Raw genomic sequence first — 26970 nt, 5'->3', positions numbered from 1 at the left:
TATTATTTATTTATTTAGTACTCAATTTCTGCCAGATAAAATATTTTAGAGTTTTGCATTTCAAGTAAAATGTATATTTATTATAAAAAATCTCAGGGCTTTAAAAAATATTATTAATTTACATGGCTTTTCCATTTTGTATTTTTGGAGCAAAACAACTGAGCACCTGTGACAGTGGAAAATGTGTCCATGACTTCATATTTTTGATTCGGGTTTGTGAATGTGTTTTGCACCATATTCACTGCAGCAACTGCAGTTAAAATTTGAGTGAATGAGTTTCTTAATTTGTGATTCATACAATAGGATTAGTGCACCTGCAGTAGAAGAAATTGTTATATTTAAATTCACCAGCTAACTTGTTTGACATTTGAATATAGTTGTTTATAGACTGAGCATCAAGTCAATTTGTTAATCTTTAGCAATTTTAGTGTTGTAGTGACTGAGACATCCCTTCACAAGGTAAAAATGTCCATATTTGTGTCCGAATAGTTTATACTAAAATTGTTATCAGTTGCTTTTACAACAGTAACCATAAATTATAGCCAAACCTACATTAAAAACCAAAAAAACTGTAGCCATTAATTGGCCTGCAAACATATACTTTGTACAATGTCTAAATAAAATCGTAGAGTAAATGTATTCTATAATGCGTTAGAAATGTAATTGAGTAAGAGTACAAGTATTGTGTTTTAATTGTGTCCAAGTAACGTACGAAATCCCCGCAATAACACGTAAGTAAAGCACTGAGTAAGAGTACTACTACAAGTCGAGTGTGTATTTATCGAGAGGGTTATCAAGAGAGTTAAAGTGCGCGTGCCAGGTTACAGGGAAGGGTCGCTCCCAAAACGTGCTCGTCCCCGCTGAGACACGTGATGACGTCTCACCTCTAGCTTCTCAAAAGATTTCCCAGTTAGCGACTGGCGGACAGTAAAGATGGCGACGGTGCTTACAGTGTGTTTGAGTGCCCGGAGAAGATGACGACGATAAGATTAGTAACTTTCGAGCCGCGGCGTTGACAGTGCTTCCTTTAAAGACCTTGCGACAGAGGCTCGCGAACTTGCTGACTTTGGCTGTAGTTTGAACAGACCTAACAGACACGAGTGACGCGAGGACATATCGTTTGCTTTTGATATGGAGGATATCAACTCAAACATAAACGCGGACTTGGAGGTGCGGAAGCTCCAAGACTTAGTAAAGAAACTCGAGCAGCAGAACGAGCAGCTTCGGAGCCGATCCAGTCAGCTCTCTTCCCCCGGCGGATTGTCGGGGAACACCAGACCCGTGAGCGCCGGGTATGATTCCCCGGGAGCGGTGGCGGGGCTCGCCGGGGTGGGGTTCGGCGGATCGAGGGGTTTTGGTGGGGTTTGGGAAAACTCCCGGCTGAGCCCCAGGCGATCATATCACGGCAGCAGTTACGGAGGAGGGTATGACAGTGACATCGCTTCTTGTAACGCCTCGAATGTTAGTCTCGCGTCTTATTACAATGATTCGCTGGATTTTATCGAGGACGGAGAAACTTCAGTGCTGGACGAGGTGGAGATCCTCGATTTGGAAGACATGGATTGCCTGAACGAAGAGGAGGACAGCTGGTGAGTAAGCTGCCTGGACGAGGTGTTAACCCCGATCAGAGGAATAACCTTCTCTCTCTCACACACACACACACACACACACACACACACACACCCTTCATGTGTTTGACAGGTGTGCGTGCAGACGCCACAGAGAATGACGCGCATTTGGAGGAATGCGCTTGATGCATTGTTGCTCCCATGTCTCTTTGCCCAAGAGCTGGGGTTAGTTTATTCAATGCATTGACTGCAATACGACTGCCATCTGATGATTAGTGTCTTATGTCTGAGCATTTAGGAGCAACAGTTTGCTGACTGCTTGTTTTCAGTTAGCACCACGGCCTGTCTTGCAGTTGCTTCTGACGTGCGAGTTGTGATGTATAAATCTACTTAATGACAGCCATTGTGTCATGCGTCAATGTCATTACAGCAATGATACATTTGCATCTAGGTGTCTTTCTGATTAGGCCTCAGATCAGCTGCACAAGATGTACATGCTTTTCTGCATGATCTGCATTGCAGCCTATATTGCAAATTTGTTTTATCTAACGTGAACATTACTAGATCAATCTGCTTTTTAAAGCAATACATTAATAGTGCTTTTGAGAAATAACCATACAGAGATGTGCAATCACACGAGAAAACCACTCATCTCATATTGTTGAAATGAATAAGAGCCAACTAAATGTAAACAAGTGTGTGTAGTAGTTGTCACCTGATGGTGTGCCTCAGTTCTGATACAATGACCCATTTCAAAATAATGATCAATGCAGAACAAAATAACTGTTTTCTATTCTATTTTAAAAGGTAACTTATTTCTGTCATTTTTTTCTTTTCTTTTTCCACCAGCCATCATTACTCAAGTCTTCAGTGTCACATTATCCTTCAGAAATCATTCTAATATGCTGATCTGCTGCTCAATAAACATTTATAAAAAAAAAAATTTGAGACCGTGAAACATGATTTATGAATAAAAAGTTCAAAAGAACAGCATTTATTTGAAATGGACACATTTAGCTTCATCTTATCAGGTTTTGATCTTGTGTGGATTGATGTCAGTGTGTAATCCATTGTTTGTGTTTGCTTTAATCAGTGTCTGTGAGATTCTGTGGTTTAGGTCAATGTACACAGACTCAGAATGCTGTAATCCGGACACTCGATCCTGTTTAGTCGGATATCTTGCTGTGGCAGCAAAATGCTGTAAAATCCCTTCAACAGCTGGAGTCCAGCAGATCAGTGAGCTTAACACCTGTTTACCACTACAAATAGTTAGTAGGACGGAAAGTGTACTTGTCAAACCAAACCGGTCATGCATGATTTACAACAAGGATACATAGGCCTAATTGATTTAATCTTCTTCGTCATGACTCTCGCAGGATGAGATCATTTTTGCTTGTTTTATTTAATGGTGTTTAAGGTCACAAATAGTTTCAAACCACACATTTAGCAAATCTGTTGACAAGATAAGAAGATAATGTGTTTGTAATTGTGTTGAATCAATCAAGCAGCAGTCAGCACAGCTTGCTATGTGACATGCTCTGTCTATGTGAGGGATTCAGATTCTGCCACCAACACTGCAATCCCGCATTGCTATCAGTCCTTAAAAATAAATCTGCCATACCTATAAACAAAATGGTTTGTGTCAGCCTGTTTGACAAACACCATTAAATCACAGTCATTGACTTTAGAGATGTGTCCAGGATGCGTAGTGCTCAAGTTTGTCTCTATCCGAACTTCTCAATATTTTTATACTACCAGAGTCTTTCTGAAACATTTTGGCTTTTTTTTTTTTTGTGTGTAAAGAAATTTAATGTTTTTTTTTTTTTTTCAGCTAGGAGTGATGCATTAAACTAATCAAAAGTGACAGTAAAGACTTTTACAGTGTTACAAAAATATATATATTTCAAATGCTGTTTTTGTGATGTCTTTTTAACTTTATATTCTTCAAATAATCATGGAAAATTGTTATTTGGTGGTAATAAAAAATTTTGAGCAACAAATCTAGGATGTATAGGATTTCTTAAGGATCTTGTGACGCTGAAGACTGGAGTAATGATGCTGAAAATTCAGCTTTGTGACTCATCGGGATTAAATTACATTTTAATAATACAGTTTTCTTTATTGTGTCTGTAAAAAAAAAACAAAAAAACTTTTGCTACCACTTGTTACTGTCAGGTGATCCTGAGCAACAGCTGCCTCTATATTAGACCAGAAAACAAGACTCATGCAGTGCAGTTATAACTGTTCACTCCTCTCTCTCTCTTCCCTTCTCACTTCAATATATCTTCTCAACAGCTGCCAGTTCAGAACCTTCTTGCCTTAATACCAGCGCTAAATTTAATCTTTCAAAACCGTAACATTCATGTGTTTTGGGATCCTCAACAAAATCAGGGGTCAATTGACTAGTTTGTGGGTTTTGTGATCACCTGAATCAAATGCGTTTCATAGAGCATATACAATTCCCTCATCCGGAAACATACTCAAATTTACTTAAGCTAACTGATAACATCGCCCTCTAATACTAACAAATGTCCTCTCCACTACAGCTGTCATATTGAGAATTTGAGATGATCTGTTGTCGTCATATGGCCCATATTTAGCAGATAGTAAACAAGCTTGTGATCAGCTGACCTGAACAGTTCTCCACCAGGCTTTCATGTGGCCCTATTAATTTAGGTCTCAATGACTAAGCAAAGCTGCTTGCACAATATTATAGAGTGCAGTTTACACCTTACCTTAAAGATGACAGAAAGTTTTAATGGGTTGTTTTCCTGTAGGCTAGATTTAATTTAAACTGAAATCACGCTTTTGCTGAATAAGCCACTGTTAATCGAGGCATCTCAAAACTTCACCGCTCAGCATGTTTCTTGGTTAAATGTTTGTGAGCCAGATATGTAGGCTAATGAGAGTATATTAATTCCATGTGACTAACCACTAGCTTGTGTTTCTAAAGGTTGTACGAGGCGAAATTGAACAGTCCTCTGCAGAAAGCCTTGAGTCCCATCGTGTGGTGCAGACAGGCTCTGGATAACCCCAGTCCTGATATGGAGTCGGCCAAACGCTCTCTTTTACACAGGCTCGACCTTACCATGTCAGGTACCACATGCACATCATTTTCATTCATGTAATATCTTCCACTGTTGTATTACAGGGATGTCTTGATTCTCTAGAGGGTATTTGTAGTAGCCCTTATATTTTTGCTGGTGCCACCACAAAATAATTATGTATATATATAATTATTATTATTATTTTCATCAAATGTTTTTGAATTAAAGGAATAGTTCACCCAAAAATGAAAATTATCCCATAATTTATATCAGCCGAACACAATCGGAGTTATATTAAATAATATCCTGGCTCTTCCGCATCTTTGTAATGGCATTGAATAGCGCCCGAGTTTTTGAAGCTCCAAAAAGCGCATCCATCCGTCGTTAAAGTAATCCTTACGACTCCAGTGGGTTAATAAAGGCCTTCTGAAGCGAAACGATGGGTTTTTGTAAGACAAATATCCAGATTTAGAACTTCATAAACTATAATCACTGGTTTCCGGCAACGGCTGTGTACATGATCACAAAGAGAGTTGAGTTCTGAAGGCTGAAGGGTGACCTCAAAAACCCATTGCTTTGCTTCAGAAGGCACTGGAGTCATAAGGATTACTTCTACAATGGATGGATATGCTTGGGAGCTTCAAAAACACTATTCAATGCCATTATAAAGCTTAGAAGAGCCAGGATATTTTTTAATATTACTGTGATTATGTTCTGCTGAAAGAAGAAAGTCATATACACCTAGGATGGCTTGAAGGTGTGTAAATTATAGGGGCTTTTGCACCGGAGGAACCTTTTCTTAGTTAGAACTATTGGGGGAAGTACCCTGATTTTACCTTGTTCACACCGCAGGAACTAGGAATGATTTTAGTTCTAGGAACTCATTTTGAAGGAACTCATGTAGCTCCTACTTCAGAGTAGGGTCTAACCCAGCACTATAGGAACTACCAGTGACGTTAGTGTATGCTGATTGGGCGAATGCAAATGAAGCACTGGTTTTAAAAAATAAAATAAAAAGCTGTGTAAACACACATTATATTATAGCCTATATATTTACTCCACAAACTAACTCTACGAACATGGAAAACAGTGATAGATGGACCTCTCAACCATTTCGCTAAGGAGAAAATCCAATGCAACTTTGAGGGGACCAAGTCAAACAGGATTATGTATTTCTGCTCAGCTTGCAACACTGGACATCAACCACACGGTTTATGTTAATACCTTTTCATATACTGTCTACTTTCTATGTATCTAATAACGTATTAGACAGGACTGTTAGACAGATCATAAATTATTGAAGACGGAGAATGGGAGTACTGTGTGTTCAGGCTCTGGCATTCTCAGCACCGTCAAAATAAATGTCCCTCGTGTCGTCAAAATAAAAGTCACAACAACAAGCGTGGCTTACGACACTTCAGAGTTCCTACTGGCGGTGTGAATACAACCAGGAAAATGTTTTTTTACGGGAACCACTAGTTCTCGGGGAACCACCCTGATGGCTAGTTTCTATAACTATCCGGTGCGAAAGCCCCTTATGGGATAATTTTTATTTTTGGGTGAACTATTCATTTAAGTAGGTTTTTTAATTTGCATTATAATCTGAAATGTATACATATTTACATTATTTTATTAAAAAAATAAAATAGTGTTTTATTACTGAATAGAAACTGTCACACAGGTTATTTAGCTTTCTCTTTAAACCCTTTTGTTTGTCTTTGTTGATTTTATTCAAACCTATCGCTTCCTCTTTTTCAGTCTCCGTTCTTCCTTTCATCTCTCTCTCGCTCTCTCTCTTTTGCCCTCTACCCATTCATTGAACTCAATTTCTGGCTCTGATTCTCCCATCCCCACTTCCTTGCTGTGATCAGTCTGTCAGCATGTTTTCAACTTGTGGCCTGGCAGTTTACTCGGATAAATCCTTGCACGTTCGGCCGTGTCTTGTGTGCCATCCGTCCGTATCTCTTCTAATTATAGGTAAAGAAGAGTTATTGCAGATTCCCCCCAGTCTTATTCGTAGTCAGGAAGGCTATTGCTGTTTTTAGTCAGGTATGCCCATGTGACATGTCTTAAATTGAGCTGCTCTCTATAGAAAGGCAGTGACTGCTTTTACTGAAATGCGACTGTCTGACTTTTACAACACCCACTGACCTACTGTTACATCACACTTTGATGTACTCCTATACTTTTATCATATTGCTTCAATGAGGAAAGTCTAGAGACAGAGCAAATTATCTTAAGAGTCCTTTTGAGTGATTCTCTCAAAGATCATTCCTGGCTCATTTCCTACAGTTCACTGAGTGACATGGGAATCGTTCCAGAGAACTCTGTTCATAGATCAGATTTTTCCATTAAAAGATCCATTCTGCAGTGGCTGCATTTGATTCATATTTGGAACAGGGCCAGGTGTGAATCACGCTTGTCATTGAGCGAGACAAACTGGTGTATGATGTCATTGTTTTAAGTGGACTCATCATAATGTCATCACAGAGCAGACAGCAGAATATCACCCTTTGAATGTTTTTCATCTCACGTTTCCAAGATAAGGTAAAGGAAAAAAATCTGGTATTTTCTATTATTTTGTAAAAAAAAAAAATTAAAGAAATGAATTAATGTTCAGCAAGGACACATTAAATTGATCAAAAGTGACAGTAAATATATTTATAATGTTACAAAAGATATATTTTAAATAAATTTCATCAAAGAATCCCAGTTTCCACCCAAAAGAAAAGCAGCACAACTGTTTTCAACATTGATAATAATGAGAACTGTTTATTAGAATGATTGTAAATTAGAATGATTTCTGAAAGGATCCTGTGACACTGAGGACTTGAGTAATGATGCCATCATTGGAAGAAATTAAATTTTAAAATTCATTAAATGGAAAGGAATTATTTAAAATTGTAATAATATTTCACAATATTGCTGTTTTTACTGTATTGTTGATAAATGAGGTGAGCATAAGACATTTCTTTCAAAAACATTTAAAAAAGCTTACCGACCCTGAAGTTTTGAACAATATATATATATATATATATATATACCGCATATTACATCATTACCTGTAATTAAACCTAAACATTTTAAACGATTGACAAACCAATTTATTTGTCTATATAAACAACTTGCAGAAGACACTTGAGAGTTGAGATGATTTTATTTTGTGTTAGTCATTTATCAAAACACTTTCAATAAAAAAATATATACTCATCCACGGCCAGACTGTGTAAAGCTTATTGATAGCGAGCATTCAGCCCATGCTGACTGTGTGTCGGGTGTGTATCGCGGTTTCTAGGTTACCTTAGGCATCGCTAATTCCCTAGAGCCGTTGCCAAGAGAGTGAAGAGAGCCAGTGCAGATGTGTGGGATGCATGTCAAATCTCTATCCTGTTAGGCACACCTTTTAGCTTCTTTGTCTCTCTCTCTTATTGCTTGTTTCTTTCTTTCATGCCTCTCTTGTGCCCTCTTCAGAACCGGCTACCTCTGTGGAGTACATCTGCGTGTATGTGAGAAAGTAAAATAGAGACGGACGTGTTTGCGCACATTAATGAATTCCATCCAGAAAGCTGAAAAGTGTGACTCAGCACTCTTATAAGCTATATGTACTCTTTGTGAAAAGGCAGTTCACTAAATTTTGAAACAGAGCTTGGACGCAGCTGCTGTAAACTTTATGGCTCGTGAATAAGCAATTTGGTCATTACAAATGGGTTGTCTTTTGCATTGTAAAACTTTCAGACAGCTGATCTGTTATAGTATGTCTGCTGTTTGGTGAGTCTGTTTGCCCGGCCATGGTAACTCATTCCAGGGGCTTTACACTTCGCTCAGAAATGCAAACAGTTCCATAAGGCTGTAGTCATAACCGTGGTTACATAACTCACTGGACATGAGGACAAAAGGGAGAGGCTGAGATTTGATAGAAAGAGTACAAGTGATCTTTCCTGACAAATACAGTTTAAACAAATGCAGTCAACACTGAATTGTGTAAAATTAGCAATTCTAATTTTGGATGTCAATTTGAAAATGTTTTTTGTGTGTTTTTTCTTGCGGTTATAGGGTTGCTTAGAGTTTTGGTAATTAAAATATAATTTAATAATTAATTGTATAATTATTTACAAATAACTGAATATCTTAACAACGAATTGTCAAAATTATTTTATTATATTGTTAGAAATGAACTAATTTTAATAGTAGTTTATCACCATATCTAAGAGATCTCAAGAAAAACATGTTTTTTCATTGTTTGTACCTCTAAATTTGTGCTTTTTTTGTGTGCTTTAAAAACAATAAAAGGACACCAAAGTGTACTGTCTGTATTAATAGGAAGTGCTATCTATACTCTTGAACATTGTTATGCAGTGATTCAGCAAGCTCTTTACAGTCTTTAGAGCCTCCTTATGACTGGGTACAGCAGAGATTCACTTTCCCCTGAGCCAAGAACATTCATTTCTCTCTCGGTGTGTCTTTTTCTCTAGCTGCAACCTCAACTTGCCCCTGCAATCCAATCCGCTATTGCAATCCTGTTTGGAGTACACTCTGTTTCCCTGTTGATATCTTTCTTTTTGTTCTTTTCTCTTTTTTTGTTGCCATTTCTCCTTTATACTCTGCCTTTTCCATTTTCCTCTACAGATCTGTCAGGTCTGATCCTGTACACTTTCAACATCATTGCATTCATTCTGTCTTCCTTCTTTGTCTCTTTCATGTCATCTATGGCTCTTCATGCTGCTGTTGTGAACTTTTCTTTCTCAAAGTGTCTTAGGGTGTTTTCACACCTGGCTCGTTTGGATCATTATTTTCGGAACATGGTGCGCTTTCTCCCCTAGTTCGGTTAATTTAGGTATATATGAACACAGCAATTGCACTCGGATCCGCACCAAAACTATATATATATATATATATATATATATATATATATATATATATTAGTAAATATAGCTAAAAATATAATCAGTTAGAGTGGGAATGACTGCTACATTTTCTATATGTGTTTGCTACAGATAAAGCCACAATAAGCTTGCAGAGCAAACTTGTCAATCCATCTCGATGGATTACGCAGAGGAAACTGACCAATTGCATAAACATTTCGGTACATTCTGAATTAAGAAGAAAATGCAACATTGTAACAAATTGAGTCCCGGTTTCGGAACAAAGCAAACGATCTACAGCTCTGAAAATGCCCTTAGTGTCTGTGTTTGTCCTGAAACAGCCCATGTTGCTCTGATGACCTTTCCTTTCTACAGAACTCTCTCCCACATATTCTCTTTCTCTCGTCCACCCCCTACCCTGGAAAAAAAAACGTTCATATGGTCTGATGGACAGCCTCATTTTCATGTAGACTGTCCACTGGGCTAAGCAAGATGTTCCTGACAGACAGCCCAGATTTCCTGTAATGAGCTCTGCCGTCTTATTAGCCTATTTAGTCCAGATAAAAAGCACAGTTAGTGAAGCATCTTTTCAGTGTCAGAATTATCTCTGGGGTTTAACTTGTCTTCTTGCCAGTTTATGGATGTAGTCAGTCACCAGAGTTATGACAGATTAGCTGTCCTCATTTCCCCTTCTCTTTCTTGGCTTTTTCTGTCTTCGAGATACACAAAGCCAGTATTAGTCTTCTCGATGTGGTGTGCTGCTGGTGGAAAGAGCATGGTTGAGCCAAACCATCTGATGGACTGGAACGTAACGGCCATTGCCTCGCTTCGGCCACATTTATGGAGTTAATGACATTTTGAAAGATGGAAAAGACTTAGTGTATTTCTGTTCTGGCTGAGATGCAGCTTTCCTAGATAAACGTCTTTGGTAGCATCAGTTTCCGATTTCAGAAAAACCATGATCTCTTTACATGTCATTATAAAATCAAGTCATCTTTATTTATATTAGGGATGCACCGAAATGAAAATTCTGGGCCGAAACCGAAAATGACTTAATTTTTTATTGATTAATTTCTTATTTTAAATTAGTTTTATTTTTTTGTATAATATTATTATTATTATTATTAAACATTTTTTATTGAATTTAATGAATCTGAAAAAGAAAAAAAATCAAGCCAATAAAATAACCACACTTTTATTTCAAGTAACAGAAAATAGGCCTATATTAAAATATGAAATATCAATATATTAATATAGCAATATATTATTCTTCATTCAGTTCTATGCTGCAGAATCAGATTAAACAGGTTTATTTTTTGACAAAATTATTGCAAACAAAAACAAGTCCAGAGAAATTTCATGTCGACACGTTTTTTGGCGGACTTTGCCAACACACACACACAGAGTTTGCAGCGGAACATTGAGCAGACATGTTCCGAACACGGAGCGGAGAGCACAGCGCACGCACACAGTGGAACACGCTCGCAAAGTCACAGAACATGCTGAGCCAGAGTGAAACCTGATCGCTGAAAACAGAGGGGCGGGGTGCATATTTTCAGCTTATATTTTTGGCCTTTTTTCTCTTTCGCCAAAAAAACGAAAATGCCATTTTTGGCCGATAATTTTCAGCAGCCGAAATTTCGGTGCATCACTAATTTATATAGCGCTTTATACAATATAAATTGTATCAAAGCAGCTTCACAGTGATAAACAGGAAATAATGATCAATGGTGCTGTAAAGCAAATGCCCACCAAAATGTTTAAAAAAAAATAGCATAGTAAGTAGGGGTGGCACGGTACATGAAAAAACATCCGAACCGTTCGGTTCGCTTGTCTCGGTTCGGTGCGCGTGTGCGTCGCGCGGTTTGCACGGTTCGACGCATGCGCAATGTAGCCTCGTGCCCGTGCTAATACAATGCTAAATCATAAATCAGACATATGTAGAATTACATTACAATGTCCAGCAATCGATTTATATAGTACACTGAGTTTACCTAGACATTTAATGAGATCTACTCCACTATATGTTGTTTTTTTCATGTGAATAAATAGGCTACATAGATCGACTGTTCCACGTAGCCTAATGGTCCAGTGGCAGAACTTGCCAAGCGTATCAAAGGTTCTGAGTTCTAATCTGCGATCGTATATATTTTTTTCTTTATCAAAACCGATTATGTTTATCAGCGGTTGTATATCAAGCAGGGACCGATTTGTATGAATTTTGTTTTATTATTTAATCGGAACGAGTAGCCTTGAGTCTCCTCAATGGCTTGAAGCGCGCGTCCGAGTGATGAATGTGCGGCCGCTGCGGTGTGTGCGCGAGCCACGAGAACACTGTATCAGCACCACTGATCGCAACTGCAACGAGCACTTTGATCACTTGATTAAAAAAACACATTTCAGCGCTAAATTGCTTCTTATTTAACAAACGAATGAAACAAATACTTTGCTAGTTAACTGGAAATGTTTTATTTATTTGTATTGGTACACCCGTGCTGCAAGATAATATCAACCCTGGCAAAAAATGGTGGGGACATGTCCCGCCTATGATGACGAGACACGAGGATAAATTGACAAATAACGGTCCAACACAGCCCACGTAGCTCTACAGATGATGGACCTCCAGGGCCACTGAAAGTTTCCTCAGGGTGACTGCTCACTCATATTACTTCAGAATGGGAAATGAGAAGCTGCGTTTTGCAAACACACCCCATTTATGAAATAAATAAATAAATAATTAGATAATTCAGCTATATATCATATGCTGAAGTAAATTTTTGGAGTGTTAAAGATTAAAAGAAAAAACAACAACATGAACCGTACAGAACCGAAAACCGTGACCCTAAAACCGTGATACGAACCGAACCGTGGGTTTTGTGAACCGTGCCACCCCTAATAGTAAGTGACGTGTATATGGCTAATCAGTGTAAATAATTATGTAATTATTATAAATGAGTTATTTCGCACATAATTATTTATCACCACGCATACAGAAATAATGTTTAAAGATTAACATTTAAGTGTAAAAATATTGGTTATCTTGGTAAGCGCTTGTAGCTTTGATTTAGAATACGTCAAATCCGGTCATGTAGCTGCAAAAGTTCCCAAAGCTGAAGCTGTATCCCAGAATTCTGCATACAAATATGTTCGGAAGTGCATGCAGCTCCTGTGCTACTCTCCATTAGAAATAAATGACTTCTGCTCTGTTGTTTAATCCGAGATGGCCTGAGTCAGCATTCTGGGAAAGGATGAGCTTTATGTGGACCAGACTTAAAGCCTGTAGTCAAAAGTCTGAACTGGGTTGTTTCAGGCTAGGTTTTAAGGACACATCTATTTTTGTCTGTTTGAAGGCTGAAAAACACGCATGCCACTTTGAGTCAGTTTTAGGTAATGAAAATTTTAGACACTTTTGTGCACCTACGTTGTAACGTATTAATGATCCTCCACCTCGGACGTCCAGTCAACATGTAGTTAGTATTGCATCTGATGTGTTTTGTTGACTTTTGATGGTAATGTCCTTGATTCTAATGTCCTTACAGTCTGGTGTTAGTGGCTTAGAGCGGTCTCAGCATCACTGATCCGGGCTCTGTGTCAATCCTCATTTCTTCTAGTCCCTGCTAAATGAGGACAGACCTCCGCTCTTGGCTTCAATTTTAACATATACACACACAAACACAGAACTGTCAATAGTCAGAGGTCATCTACACCAGTCTCAATCCAAGATCAGCCATTCTCAGCATTCATCACAACTGTGTGCAGTACACACACACATCCCTGTTTCAAGCATTGTGCATGTATGCGTGTAAGCATGGCTGATGGTGTGGTGTTAATGCAGTGCAGTGCCTGATCTGTAAGGAGGAAGTAAGTGGAGAAGGCATGTTGTTGTTTTCTTTGAATAAAGCACACACTGAGTGATGGCAGGAATGGAGGGGGAGAGAGTCATTAGAGAGGAGAGAGAGAGGGAGAGGGTGGATGGATCCATGGAAAGAGGCAAGGAAAGAGTAGGTCTGAGGAAATGTGCTGTAATGACCTTGTGAGTGTCCAGCTGCACAAACACCCACACACACACACACACTAAAGGCTGCTGTGCATTCAAATATTTACAATATATTCAAGATAGTTGTGCTGCCATTATAAAACGATACAACATGTATAAAACTAGGATTTTTTTGTTTTATTTTCCCAAATAATTTCCTAAAGACTAAATTATCAAAATATGTTTTGACAGGATATCTGATTTAAAACTTTAGCAGCTAAATGGTGTTGCAATTTAGTAATTTAAGTAACACCAAGTAATTTAATCTTCATTCTTTTGGTTCAAAACTTGGACCATTTTAATGGAAGTCTCTGTGTGGCATATCTTCAAATATTTAAATAAGATATATTTATTTAATAAACCTGGAATAAACAAAGTTTAAGGATTTGGACTCTCAAGAAGTACGATGAAGATTTTTCAGATGAAGAACGTTCATGGAAGTCTTTGTGGCATTTCTTCACATATTGAAATGTTGTAGGTAAAATATTTATATAAGGTAATTTATATATTTATGATATATAAATGTGTTATAAAAATGTATATTACAATAAAAACAATTATTTATTAAACCTAAAATAAATACATTTTAAAGTATTAAAGATTAAGATAAAGAAATGTTTAGGCCTACATCTCTCCACTATTTCTAGGTCACTAAAAATAATATTATACTGTAATATTCATCTATTTTATTTCTTTATATTTTCTTAGTCACTGAGGAAATACACAAAGGTGTAGAAGTATTTTAATTAGTAATTTGTGTCATATTTTTTAACGTAATATATTTAATAGGATTTTTTCAATATAATTTTCCAGCACACACACACACACCTAGGGGTCCAGTGATGAGCAATCATGTGAGAGTATATCCACAGGGAGAGCAGCTGAAGTGTCTTCTATTTATGCTCTGCTCTTGAGAGACACAGTACAGTCTCTTTCTTGGCTGATATTCAGACTTTAGATTCTCTAGCCGTCGGTATTGCCAAAAGCTTTAACCGCAATACATTCTGACTGCTGCAGCTGAACTAGAGTTTGACCTTATGACTGAATCATAGACCATAGATTCATGGTGCTGCTTTACTCTACAATGCCTACATTGAGTCTCTGCGTGTGTGTGTGTGTGTGAGAGAGAGAGAGAGAATGAATTGACTGGATGGTAATGGCAATGGCGTTGTCATCCACTAAATGACTGAGTAAGTCTCTTGTGTGTGTGCATATGCATCATTGTGCTCTTCTTAGACTGTGAATAGGCTGTATTGTTTGCAAACAAGTGCACTCCACCAGGATCCAGAATGACACTGTATTAGACTTGGCCATGCCGTATGCTTAAATTGACTCTCGGAGATGCATAATACACTGTGAACCATATTGTGCATGTCTGCGTAAACATGCATGCATTAAAACAGCATCTGTGTAAGTGTACTTGAGGGGGGTGGGATATGACCCTCCTATTGTTTTTGTGTTTTGGAGAATGTCATATAAGTGACCTATTTATTTCTCCTAATGATAACAGCTGGTGTGGTCTGAAATGTCACTTTTTAATGAATGGTGTTTGTTTAAACTCTTACTCTTCGTGTTCAACAGGAAGTTCTTAAGTGCCCTTACTATGTTTTGATTTCTCTTGCAGCAAACAAGCGGAGGAGTCTGTATAACAATTCCTACAGTCCCCAAGTGGGCTACGGAAGCCCGTACGGCACATACACGGCAAACAGTCCCTACAGCAGTGGCTTCAACTCCCCGTCCTCAACTCCATCTAGAGTGCCTATCGTCAAGCAGCTCGTTCTGCCTGGCAGTGCAGGTAAAGGCCTCATTACTCCAAATCTGTTCTATTCCACATGTATTTTTCTTTTTTATCTACTTGACATGGATTGCAAGACAAATTGGAATAAAAAGTCAAGTCACCTTTATTTATATAGTGCTTTATACAATACCGATTGTTTCAAAGCAGCTTTACACTGATAACAGGAAAATTATTGTAGATGAATAATAAAAAAATGATTTTTTTTTACTTTCAATATGATGATTAGACCACTCACTCAATGTAATATGCTGTGTGGTAACAGTGTATCATACTACTGTTACATATTTTCTACTTTTACATGTTAATAAATGGTTTATCAGTCTCAGAAATTGTGCTACAGTCATTGTCACTCATGGATGACTAACAAGTTCTATTTATTAATTTGCTGTTACTTTAGTGTGTTACTAATCATTAAAGTAAACGCATGACATCTTTACTTAAATATGTATTTGTTACTTCTGCATGAAAGCACTTTTCTAATTGTCATTTGGCTAAGAGCTCTTAAAATGTACTGAAAATTGAATATTTTCTGTTAATGTAACCACTGACTAGTATATGCTGTCCAGTATACAGTAAATAGTATGCTACTATTTTATCAGTCAATATGACTTGAGCAGAAAACACACAACTTCTATCCAGTGTCTTTATAGGTATTCTTATGAATAACCATACCGAAAAAGCCACTTTTTTATTTTATTTAGGCATTTTTGAATGTAAATATTGTGTGTAGGTCACCAGCGTGGATCGGCTGACAGGAACGCACAGGCAGTGAGCCCCCAGTCCTCAGTAGACAGTGAATTAAGCACATCAGAGATGGACGAAGACTCGGTCGGTTCATCGACCACGTATAAACTCAATGACGTCACAGACGTGCAGATACTCGCCCGCATGCAGGAGGAGAGTAAGTGGTAGCTTTTCTCTAACAAGTGCCATTTTGTGATTGTTGCATTTAATCTCAACAGTTATTGCTTTACATTTGATTATCATGCTGCTGAAATGGATGATAAACAGTGCTAATAGTGAATAAAATATGCCCAAATGGGGCACTTTGAGATTTAAACTCAAGTGTATCTCTGTTTCCCTGTTTTAGGTTTAAGGCAAGAATATGCTGCAACGGCGTCACGTCGTAGCTCTGGTTCATCGTGTCAGTCGTTGCGGAGAGGAACTCTGAGTGACCAGGAGCTGGACGCACAGAGCCTGGATGATGATGAGGAGGCGGTCCACCATTCCTTCCACACCCCCGTCAACCGCTTCAGCCCCTCCCCTCGGCATTCGCCACGCGTGTCCCCCAGAAACTCGCCCCGATCTCGCTCACCTGCCCGTTCTTTAGAGTACAGCCGCGGATCTCCCCAACCAATCATCAGCCGCCTTCAGCAGCCCCGCCACTCTCTGCAGGGCCACGACACCCAGACAAATGCCATTAAGAATGAAGGTAGATCTTCATCCAGTCACATTTCACTTGGTCTATTTCGCTGTAAAACACTGTGAAACTTATGTACAATGTCTTTGTGTAAATGTTGGCTTCTCCATCCTCTCTGTCTGTATGGGCAGAAAAGTTGAGGCGGAGTCTCCCTAACCTCACACGATCCAGCTCTGGACCGACTGCAGAGCCGGTCAAAAACAGCAGAAGCTGTGAGTCAAACCTGCAAGTGCCAAACGGAGGGTCACCCAGACACCAGAGTCAGTCTGCCAGTGAGTGTACAGACACATCAGTCAGCTCATACATGCATAGGGCTCGAGTACCCACGGGATAAGAGCATATGAAAAAACAAGATATTCTCCATTCATTTTTTCCAATCAAAAAATGATTGCGATTTGGGAACCTCTCTCAGGCGGGTCGTAAATACAGACAGTTCTACCGTTATATTTGGCATTATAACATAACAACCTGACACAAAACTTGTGCTTTGTTTTTTTTTTTTAAACAATGATAAATTGCATTTTATGTAAATAACTCCAAAATCATCAGGTATATCAGCGAGAGAGCGACTCGCGACAACATTTATGGGAAAAATATGCGTTTTAGTTTGGTTGATAATCATAGGCGAAAAGGTGAACCAACTCCAGGGCAAGGCTGAGATGCTCTTCCTCTTTAAAGGGGTCATATAATGGTACATGCACTTTTACAAGTTGATTGTACTGAAATGTGTGTTGGCAGTGCCTGTACACAACCATCATAAAATGATAAAAATCCATCCAGTGTTTTTTTTTAAATCTCCTTATATGTTTTCCCCTCTCTCAAATCAAGCCGTTCGATTTTGTGACGTCACAAAATCGACGCCCCCTCCCACGATTGTTGATTGACAGCAGCGTTTCAACACAGACCCGCCCTCGCTCGTGAGCGAGCTGTCTGTCATCATAGTCCGCGCGTCATTGTTGATACGCTGGAGCACTGTCTATGAGCAGAATGGCGTCTAAGCGATTGTGGTGTTCTGTTCTTGGGTGCAATAAGGAACACAGCAGTCATTTTGATGTTCCTAAATCCAAACCGCTGAAGACGCAGTGGCTGAGTTGGTTTTCGAAGGGAATATTCCCCACAATCAACGTCAATGCTTTCATGTTTGCGCGAATCATTTCACCAGACTGCTTTAAACGAGAACATTGAAAAAGGTATTAGCTCCTGTCTGAGTGTGTGTTGTTTATGTGCCTAATGACTGTCATAGTCTCACAGACTGCTTATTTTTTAAACAGATCAGTAAAATGTTAGTGCTTCAGCCCTGACAGTTTGTGCCTAACACTGCATAGATAACGTTACGCATCACGGACAAGCCTACATTTACCGGAAAAAAAAACGTTTTTCATGACCATTAGCTGTAACATCAATCTGTCAATGAACTAACGTATACATCAGTAAACACACATAGCGTTCGTATCTCACTACTTTACCCTGCCAGTACATACAAAGATAGATCAAAGTGACATTACGTTAACCAACCATTCAGAAACGTCCTGTTTTCCAACTCCGGTTCAAATTGATACGGTTGCACAGTGTCCTCGGAGACTCCCGCTGCCATTCTTCAAAATGTAACGTTACCCTCTCAACTGTTGTCAAGGCAACACTCCACGTGTGTTGTTGTGGCAAAATGCCCACAGAACAGAGGGGCGGGGTGAGCAAAGCTCATTATCATTTAAAGACACATGCACTTAAACGGCGTGCTGAAAACAGAGCTGTTTTTGACCAGGTAAAATTTGTGTTTTCTTACAATACTAATGAGAATTTTTAAAGGGATAGTTCACTTTGAAATTAAATTTTGGTATGTTTAAGCTTACCTCAAGGGCATCCAAGATGTAGGTGTCTTTTTTTCCGCAGTAGTTTCAATTTTGATATTTAGATATATACACTAGACGTCGCATTGGCTATGGTTTCGTTCCAATGAACTGCAGTAGCGAAGGCGACATCTAGTGTATATATCTATACCCGCCCGCAGGCGGGTATAGATATATACACTAGATGTCGCTTGATCATTTGGACGCGGCTATGTTCAAGAGGTAACAACGATATAAATACTGTTCGTGTTTCACACAAACCGCTCGTTTCGTGTCTTAGGCCATCAATGTGTACTTACGATGGGGAATTGTTTAATTTGGACGATGGGGAATTGTTTTAATTTGGACTTTGTGCATGCTCTTTGAGACAGTGACCATAGACCTGCATGAAATGACTGACAGACAAGAACGGTTTGACCTAAAAATATCAAAATTGAAACTACTGCGGAAAAAAAGAGACCTACATCTTGGATGCCCTTGAGGTAAGCTAAAACATACCAAAATTTTATTTCAAAGTGAACTATCCCTTTAATTAAAGTATATTACAAACTTTTAATTTAGACCCTAAAGAATCATATTAGCTTGTACAAAAATGGCGTTATATGACCCCTTTAAAAACTCCAAAATTTCCTTGTAATAGTTTCCATATACATGTTGCGACACAAACTACACATCCCAGCATAAACGCTCCCAATAAATTTCTTAAAGCATCTACGTTCACAAACCACTGTTAATTTGAACAGAAAAGCAATCACACTGTATGCAGGATTTGGGATGCCAGAAAGCGCGCAAAGAGGGCTTCCGTTTATAATCACTAAAAAGCTGTCACTCATCTTAGATCTTCGCAATCTCACAAAGTTCTGTTCTAACAAATGAAGTCGATTGCACAATGACATTTTTATTTACATAATGTCTACACTTTGTTATAATGAGAGGATTTGTGAGCATGCAGAATCAGAATCCTCTCAGAACGCTGGAGTTTTTGTTCAGCGCTAACTTAAACACCTCTGATTAGCCAATGCGTTCAAGAAATAAACGGATATGTTTGTGATTGGCTACATTGCTCAACACCGCAAAACGTGTTGTAAATAGAAACCTTTGTCGCTCTTTAGAGCGCCAACACAGATCTGTTTTGCCAATATGCTATTATTATGGAGAAAACTGATCCTAGACCAGCAGTTATGGGCAATGGAGTGTGGGCACCCACTGGCGCCTATGCATCACATCAACCAATGAACACACACACAGAACTTTTAACATTTAGTAAACGGCACATGCAGTATTTATCGTGAATGTTATTTTGTCCATAAATGTTTATATATGGTAACATTTGACTCTTTGTGACTGTCAGAGATCGAGTTCTTCTTGGCTGTGGATTCTGTGCTTCTGACTCATGTTCACGTTGTGCTCTTAACTGCAGCGCTGGTGTCTTGGCTTGCTGGATGAGGCTCTTTGATCTTCTCACTGTCTCTCTTAGATCACAACTTATTGGCATCTTGGCATTCCCTCTAAAAGCCTGACTGACTTTAAAACAAAGCCCTATAACTTACTATTCAAAGCTAATTTTAATTTTTTTTAGGGAAAGCTTCAGATTATGGGTCTTCAAGGTGTTGATTATGGCATAGGAACACTAAAGTTTAGTAGGATAAAACATTTCAGATTTTCTAATATGCCAATACACATAGGCCATGTGATTCATTAGTCTTAAAGCATGTCATTTTTGCTATGGCCGATTTTGTCCCTATCACTGGATGACATAGCTTTCGACAGGAATTTATCCAATTCTTGAGCAGGAGTTTTGATATGACATAGTGTATATCATAGTCAATGTTATATAGTGTAGTGATCCAGTACTAGAATTTGTCATTTTTTGAATGTTAAATGCTTGTGGTTTTGTCATTAGTGGTAGAAAGCGACAGGAGCATCTTATTTAGGATTAAAAAAAAATAAATAATAGAGTGACATTTGGTTCCATTAACAGTTCTTCTTGCACGTGCATTCTATTGGAAATGTTGACGACAATGTTCTTAATGTTCATTTTTTGTGTGCATAACCTAACTTAATATTCATGAGCTGACCCATTTGGCATTTCATGGCATCACAACCAGCACGAAAGTGAAAAAAGTGCAGCTGGCCCCCTATAAAACAGAACATTTCATGACAGCATACCGAATCATTTTATGCATGCAAGGTCAACGAATAAGGATCTTTCTCTCTGTCAGTGGTCTGTCTCTCAAACGAGGGTGGGGTAAAAATGAATATCCTCTTCAGTACCCAGGGGTAAACGGCCATCTCTTAAACAGCACAGACAGAGACATTAGCTTGCTTAAGTGATTTCACACATTGCGCCTTAGTATTTCAGAGTTCTTCAGGCTTCTCCCTCGGTAACATAGACAGTCTTGTTTTATTTCTGTCCTTCCTGCCTAGCATGCTCCGCCTCTTCCCTTCTCTCTCCGCCTTTTGTCTCTTCCTCACACCCTTTGTTTTTGGCCGAGGTGCTGGTTGTCTGGATGTAGTTGGATTCACTCTTGGCTTAGTGCTGCTCCTTGCCTGTTCTTCGCCCAGGGCTTGTTTTTCTCTTGACTGTGGCGCCCTCTGGTGGCTGGTTAGAAGTGGTCTTCTGTCTTAACCATGCATGGAATGGCTCTGCCTTGAATTAAACCCCATCCCGGCTGGCTGTTTTTTTCCTTGGCACTCCTTAAAGTGTTCAGTTAAAGCTGATTCTGGATCAGGTCTGGTTGGAGGTTAAGTGCCTGCAGGTGGAGGTGGACGGCTGAACTCGGATTAGCCTGAATCAAAACGTAATGTCTGCCTATTTCTCATCTCAGCGTTGCAACAAAGGCTCTCAGCACCTGCGCGCTCCTCCCCAAAACCAAAAGAGAGACTCCAGAGCCCTACGTCTCTTCGAGGTAATGCACTGAGCAGGTCACCCAGACACGGCTAAAGCATTGTGAAGCCAAGTTACCAGACAGTGCTGGAAGTATTATGGCATTTTGACACTTTTATGAACCCAACATTGAGTTTGCTGTTTACTGACCTCAGAAATCACATCCAGTTCTGCTTGAAAAGAGGGGTCTGGATTCAAATTGAGTGATTTGCTTAAATTGTTTTCCCTTTTTTTGTTGTTGTCATGTTTCTATTACAGGAGAATATTTTATTGCATACCAACCTGGTAGGTTTGGGAAAAGTTATTAAGAGGATTTTTAGCTTGGTGTGAAAGCAATTAGGCTTAAATTGAGGAAACGAACCACTATTGATAATGTTTCTTTCCATGAACAATAGTATTAACAATAAGTTTATACTAATAATAAGTCTAAGTTTTTTTTTTTTATTGTTTGTAGACTACTGACAGTTTAGTAATTGTGTCAAATTAATTAAAAACAGGTCCACATTGGTTATTGGTCATGTAAACATAAAAATAATATATATTGGTCATAAAAAGGCCACGTCTGTCGATCTGCAGTTATAAAGGTCATCTCGCAGTATTGAGTCCAGATTGAACAGTTTTTGTGCAGGATTGAATTATGTGTCCGTTTGTAGTTTGTGTTGTATATTGTTTTGGAGTGGCTGATTGGCCGATTGTTCTCCTGTGATTGTGAATGCTGCTGCTTCTTTGCAGTATTGTATGTTGAGGGATGCTAAGGGTCTTCTGGTATCTTTTTATTAAATGGAATTGCTTGAAAGTTGTCACATAACCAACTGTTCCAGTAGTCTGTGAAGACACCGGTCTCTGCAATTTTATAAATGCACTAAATATTTATTTAACTTTGCATTAAAGCTGCAGTCCGTAGTTTTTCCTCTTTGTCGCCATCTCTGTTCGAAATCTGCAATTGCAGTTATTCGCGGAATTATCAACTTTGCGTGTGTTGTGCCTCGGCACGGCACAGCGCGGATGAATCCAGTGTTTTGAGGAGAATGTGCGGTTGTCAATCACCGCGCTGGTGGTGTGGATACTGTCATTCGGAATCACAGATTCTACTTTTTGGAAGAATGACCCATAGATATCATATAATAAAGGCTAGATGTCTTACGGCGGAGTCACTTCCGGCATCACCGGCGGCCATCTTACCACAGGGAAGCTGTGAATTAAGGTGCGTGATCAGTGCGCACACAAATCCTCTTATCTCGCTGAAATCTTGACGGATTTACAAACGGTTTGGTTTCTTACAAACGTTATTAACGTGGCTATTATTATTATAACTAACTTCATATTCACATCTAGCCTTTATTATATGATATCTATGGTATGACCAACATAAGAATTTTCAACGGAAAATGTCGTCTGAAGAAGTAAGTAACATCAGAGCCCGTCTATGGAGAGCCTTGGCACTTCCTATTAGCCCCATTGTATCGATCTTGGTTGCAGTTCCATTAGAATTCCACTGGAGGTGATCGCGGGCGAGTGCAGACTGAATGGGAGTCTATGGGGCTAGACGGCTAAATGTATCTCTTTCACCCGATTGCCGTTGAGAAATCTCAGATTTGATTGTAGGTTTTGCAAGTTCAACATGGGTTATAGGTCGGAAGTTGAATGAACGAGTACTTATGTCCTTTCGATTTCTTACAGGTTGAGTTGTTGTTGTTGCCCATTACACGCTAGCATTCTGCTAATGAACGCTGATTGGTCAGTGAAGGACTGATTACGACCAGAGATACCGCTTGGTGGCATCCTAAGCGGGACCAGAAACAAACAAAACAAAAACTCGTCTAGCACGTGTATTTCCCTGTGTCAGCTGTGTTGTCGATGCCTCGAGAGAAAAGAAAGTGCAGAGCGCGAAAGCACCAAAGTGACTGAAGGATTGCCGTAAAGCAGTATCTCTGGTCGTACGATGTGTATGACGTCATTGACACATTAAAAGACTTTTTAAAGCAAATAAGTGACTCTAAAAAATCTAACACCCAGCAATGTGCAATTTCTTTGCATCTCCTTTCGAATACAACATTCAAATTACTAGAAAAAAAATTATATCCTGAGAAAAGTGGATTTTGATGGGTATAGCGTCATAGACCTCCATTCATTCTGCACTCGCCTGCGAGCGCCCCCGCATGGACAGAGACGTGTTACTGCAGCCAGTCCGGAAGTAACCAGAGAGTGCCAGTTCTCTTCCTATTAGACATTCTCTGGTAACATCAAGGGTGCAGGGATTTGTATTATTTTGAAGTACCCCCGGACGCCGCCATTGGCTAACGGAACCCCACCTGCAGTTAGCATCCCATTGACTCCCATTCATTTTGGCGTCACTTTGACAGCGAATAACTTCACATCTGAGGCGTTTAAAGACTCCATTTGTCCATTATTTATTTCTAAAGAAACACGACAATGTATAAAATGCTCCATTACCTTGTATCTTACGTTATGGCCCTGTAGAAGCAGTTTTTGTAAAAGTAGGCTAACGATTGCGTCATAACCACGCGACTCTCTGTCGCACAGTAGAGAATTACCGTATGGACAGGAGGAGAAGCTCGCGGGCAATCGGGAGGACGTCGAGGCAAAATGACAAAGTAATTAATCAGAACACCTACAAAAAGTTTCTCCTGCTCCAAGATCATGGACAGCTCCTACTCACGCTCTCCGTCTCTGCGAGTTTCGGAAGGTAATGATTCAGATTGATCTTGGCACAGCTACTAGAAGACAGACGGTTTGCTCACGTCACATCTACGTCGTCGAGCTCAGTTTGAGTCTGCGCAGTACGCTGGACCCCCAGGAAGTAAGATTTTCTAATTGGCTTCACTTTGTCTCCGTTGAATCCAATGGGGTCGCTGTGTCCATTTCTTTTACTGTCTATGGGTAACATCCACTTTTGTTCTGACCAACTAAGGGGAAAAAAGCATTGTAGTAAATCGCGCCGATTAAATCTAACGATCGCTTATCATGTCACGTCAAACCGTGCAAATTATACTTTATTCTCAAATTGTTGATGTTAACAACATCAGCATTGCGTGACTACATTTAATGCCCTTCCGATATTTATCCTTGTTTTCGCATGGGCCGGTTGCAGTCTCTTTTTTATCTCCGAAGTCTTTCGCGTTTGTTCGGGTGAATCTCCAGCTGTCACTGGTGATTGTCGTTTGAACCTTTCTGGATCCGCCATCAAATTGATTTTAATTATATCAAGTGCTGTGAGAAAAGGCTATAAATTTCCACCTCCAACATAGCCTACTAGTCGAGACACCTTCTTTATGTGGACGCAAAGACATGCTCGAATTTCCCGCGGAAATCCACCAGTACCACTGGAATTAAAAACATTATTACAAGCCTACCGTTTTGAATCGAGCTAAGGCAAGCAGATAGTTTTGAACACTGGCTGGTTATGTACTTGCTCAAATTATTTTGGATAATTTTTAACTCAAAAAAGCTACGGACTGCAGCTTTAAATAAAGTCGCTTAGTCTCACTTGCACTTTATAAAGAAACGCATGATGGTGTGAGTCCTGAGCAATTCGACAGCCTTTGGAACGGATGCAAACCAACCCCTCTCTTTTCCATCTTTTACCCAGTTCCTCTCTCGTGTTGCTTCGGAGAGGAAGCAGATTTCAGTGAGTATATACACTGATGATGATGATGATGCAGCTTTTCAGTGCTGTGATATTTTATGTTGTGCAAGTGTACGTGAATGGTAGATTGTGTTTGTACTGTGATTTGTGTTTTTACCCCATTTTTGCAACAAGGGGACATTTGTAGAACTAGTATTGTGCAAAATGTTTGTGAACAACACTAGTTGATCAAGGCTGTTTTAATCCATCCATTCTTTTTGTTTGATTTTCTTTCAGCTTTGTGTTGAATGTCATTAATGTTCTGTGACTGTGGAAAGCGGTCTTCTGCGTGTTGCATAGAAGCGTTCATTGAATTGTGGTCGTTTTTAATGTGTAGCTTTATGAATTGGAGATGTCTAACTGCATTATTTTAGTTTTTAGGGGTGAATCCATCTTTTTTTTTTTGTATTCTTGTTTGTCATTTTAACCCCATTCCCATTAACTCATGACTGTGGTTCCTTGAATGGCTTGTATCAGGTATTATATTAATGGAAGATAAACTACTGAATAAAAAGCACTTTCTTTTATTCAGTCTTTAATGTTTTATCTTTTATGAAATATATTTCAGTTCTATTCCTTACATTCCATCTGTTGCCTTTCCTCTTGTCCCTTGTTCCCGCTTATCTTCCCGATTTATTATTATTATTATTTTTTTATTTCTTCCAGTGCCCTCTTCCAGTAAGTTGCGGACTCCTGCAGCCCCGTCTCCCTTGGCTCTCCGTCAGCCCATGAAGGTCATGTCCAATCATGGTTCAGGCACAACCACGCCCACACGCTCCATGGCCCCGCCCCGCAGCGGCCTGCCCCGCCCCGCCACCAATGCTGGAGGAGGTTTACCAGTGCCTCGCAGCAAACTGGTCCAGCCAGTGCGCAGGTACTCTCAGCTTCTCATGACTCGATACCAATAAATAATAAGCGTCTGAAGTCCAGCAAACTGAGCGAGTGTGTGTGGTTTGCTCCGCAGGTCTGCTCTGCCAGCTCCAAGGACGTATAGCGGTATGAGAGACGAGAGCTGGAGAGAAGGCTGCTACTGAGCATGCCTAGAATCAGTTCAACCAGGCACTTTATAGAGATACGTCTTTAACCCCCACAAGCAAAGAGACTCATTCTTCCAAACAAATGATTCTGTCCTCTTTCATTTGACGTTTCAGAGCTCTCATCCCAGCAGGATAGATGTTGAAGGCAGACTGGACGCCACAGAATGCCAAAGAAACATACGAAAGGGATTCGCCCTCACCTAACCAAACAGCACCTGTACCGCAAACGGCTCGAACGCACTATCCTGCTTGCAAATCCCCCAAAACCCACCACAGAAGAACTTGTTTTCTCTGTGATAACATTAGTGGCGAACCCTTGTTAGTTTGTGCAAACTGACCTTCACTTTTGGCTCACGTGGGAAAGGTTTGTTTGGCAACACAGAGTCCACATGGCAATTGCATTCTGTCAGAATGTCTTTCATATCTATGTGACCTCTTATTTATTTGAAATCATTATTTAAAATGTTTCTTTCAAAGATTATTCACACAGTATTTGGTCTTTAAAAAAAATATATATATGTATGTATCTTTATTTCTGAATGTCATTGTGAAACCTCAACTGCAAAGCTACGTTTCCAAAGCATTTTAAATGTCTGAATAATGGATGCATTTCAGAGTTTTTGAACAAACGTATTTAGTTTTAGCCTTCGGATACACCGCAGGATTGATCCTTTTGCTCTTTCCGAAAGGAAACATGGATCAGTGAGAAGATCAAGTCAAATTTCATGAATTGTGTTTGTATGTCCTTACTGGAAAATGGGAAATTCATTGAATATAAAAGCCTGAGATCAAATTGGGTGAATTGTTGTGTGGTCAAACTTT

At 39.3% G+C, this 26970-nt stretch overlaps 1 protein-coding gene across 4 annotated transcripts; it reads left to right on the top strand.

Moving 5' to 3' along the window:
• Nucleotides 1–709: 709 nt before the first annotated feature.
• On the top strand, nucleotides 710–26401 carry slain2 (SLAIN motif family, member 2). Of its 4 annotated transcripts, XM_084433263.1 has the most exons (11): nucleotides 710–1589; nucleotides 4522–4664; nucleotides 15138–15308; nucleotides 16042–16212; nucleotides 16402–16743; nucleotides 16863–17003; nucleotides 21407–21487; nucleotides 25076–25114; nucleotides 25778–25985; nucleotides 26076–26107; nucleotides 26263–26401. In XM_084433263.1, exons 1-11 carry the CDS (start codon nucleotides 1132–1134, stop codon nucleotides 26289–26291), a joined length of 1815 nt encoding a protein of 604 aa, XP_084289389.1. In that variant the 5' UTR covers nucleotides 710–1131; the 3' UTR covers nucleotides 26292–26401. The 4 variants fall into 4 exon arrangements, with proteins under 4 accessions (XP_084289389.1, XP_084289388.1, XP_084289390.1 ...); XM_084433262.1 differs by having other exon boundaries at nucleotides 713–1589; nucleotides 26076–26307; XM_084433264.1 differs by lacking the exon at nucleotides 25076–25114 and having other exon boundaries at nucleotides 715–1589; nucleotides 26076–26307.
• Nucleotides 26402–26970: the final 569 nt, after the last annotated feature.

Source organism: Rutilus rutilus, assembly GCF_951802725.1.
Source record: "Rutilus rutilus genome assembly, chromosome: 15".
Lineage (NCBI taxonomy): Eukaryota > Metazoa > Chordata > Actinopteri > Cypriniformes > Leuciscidae > Rutilus > Rutilus rutilus.
This window is presented reverse-complemented; position numbering and strand designations above follow the sequence as displayed.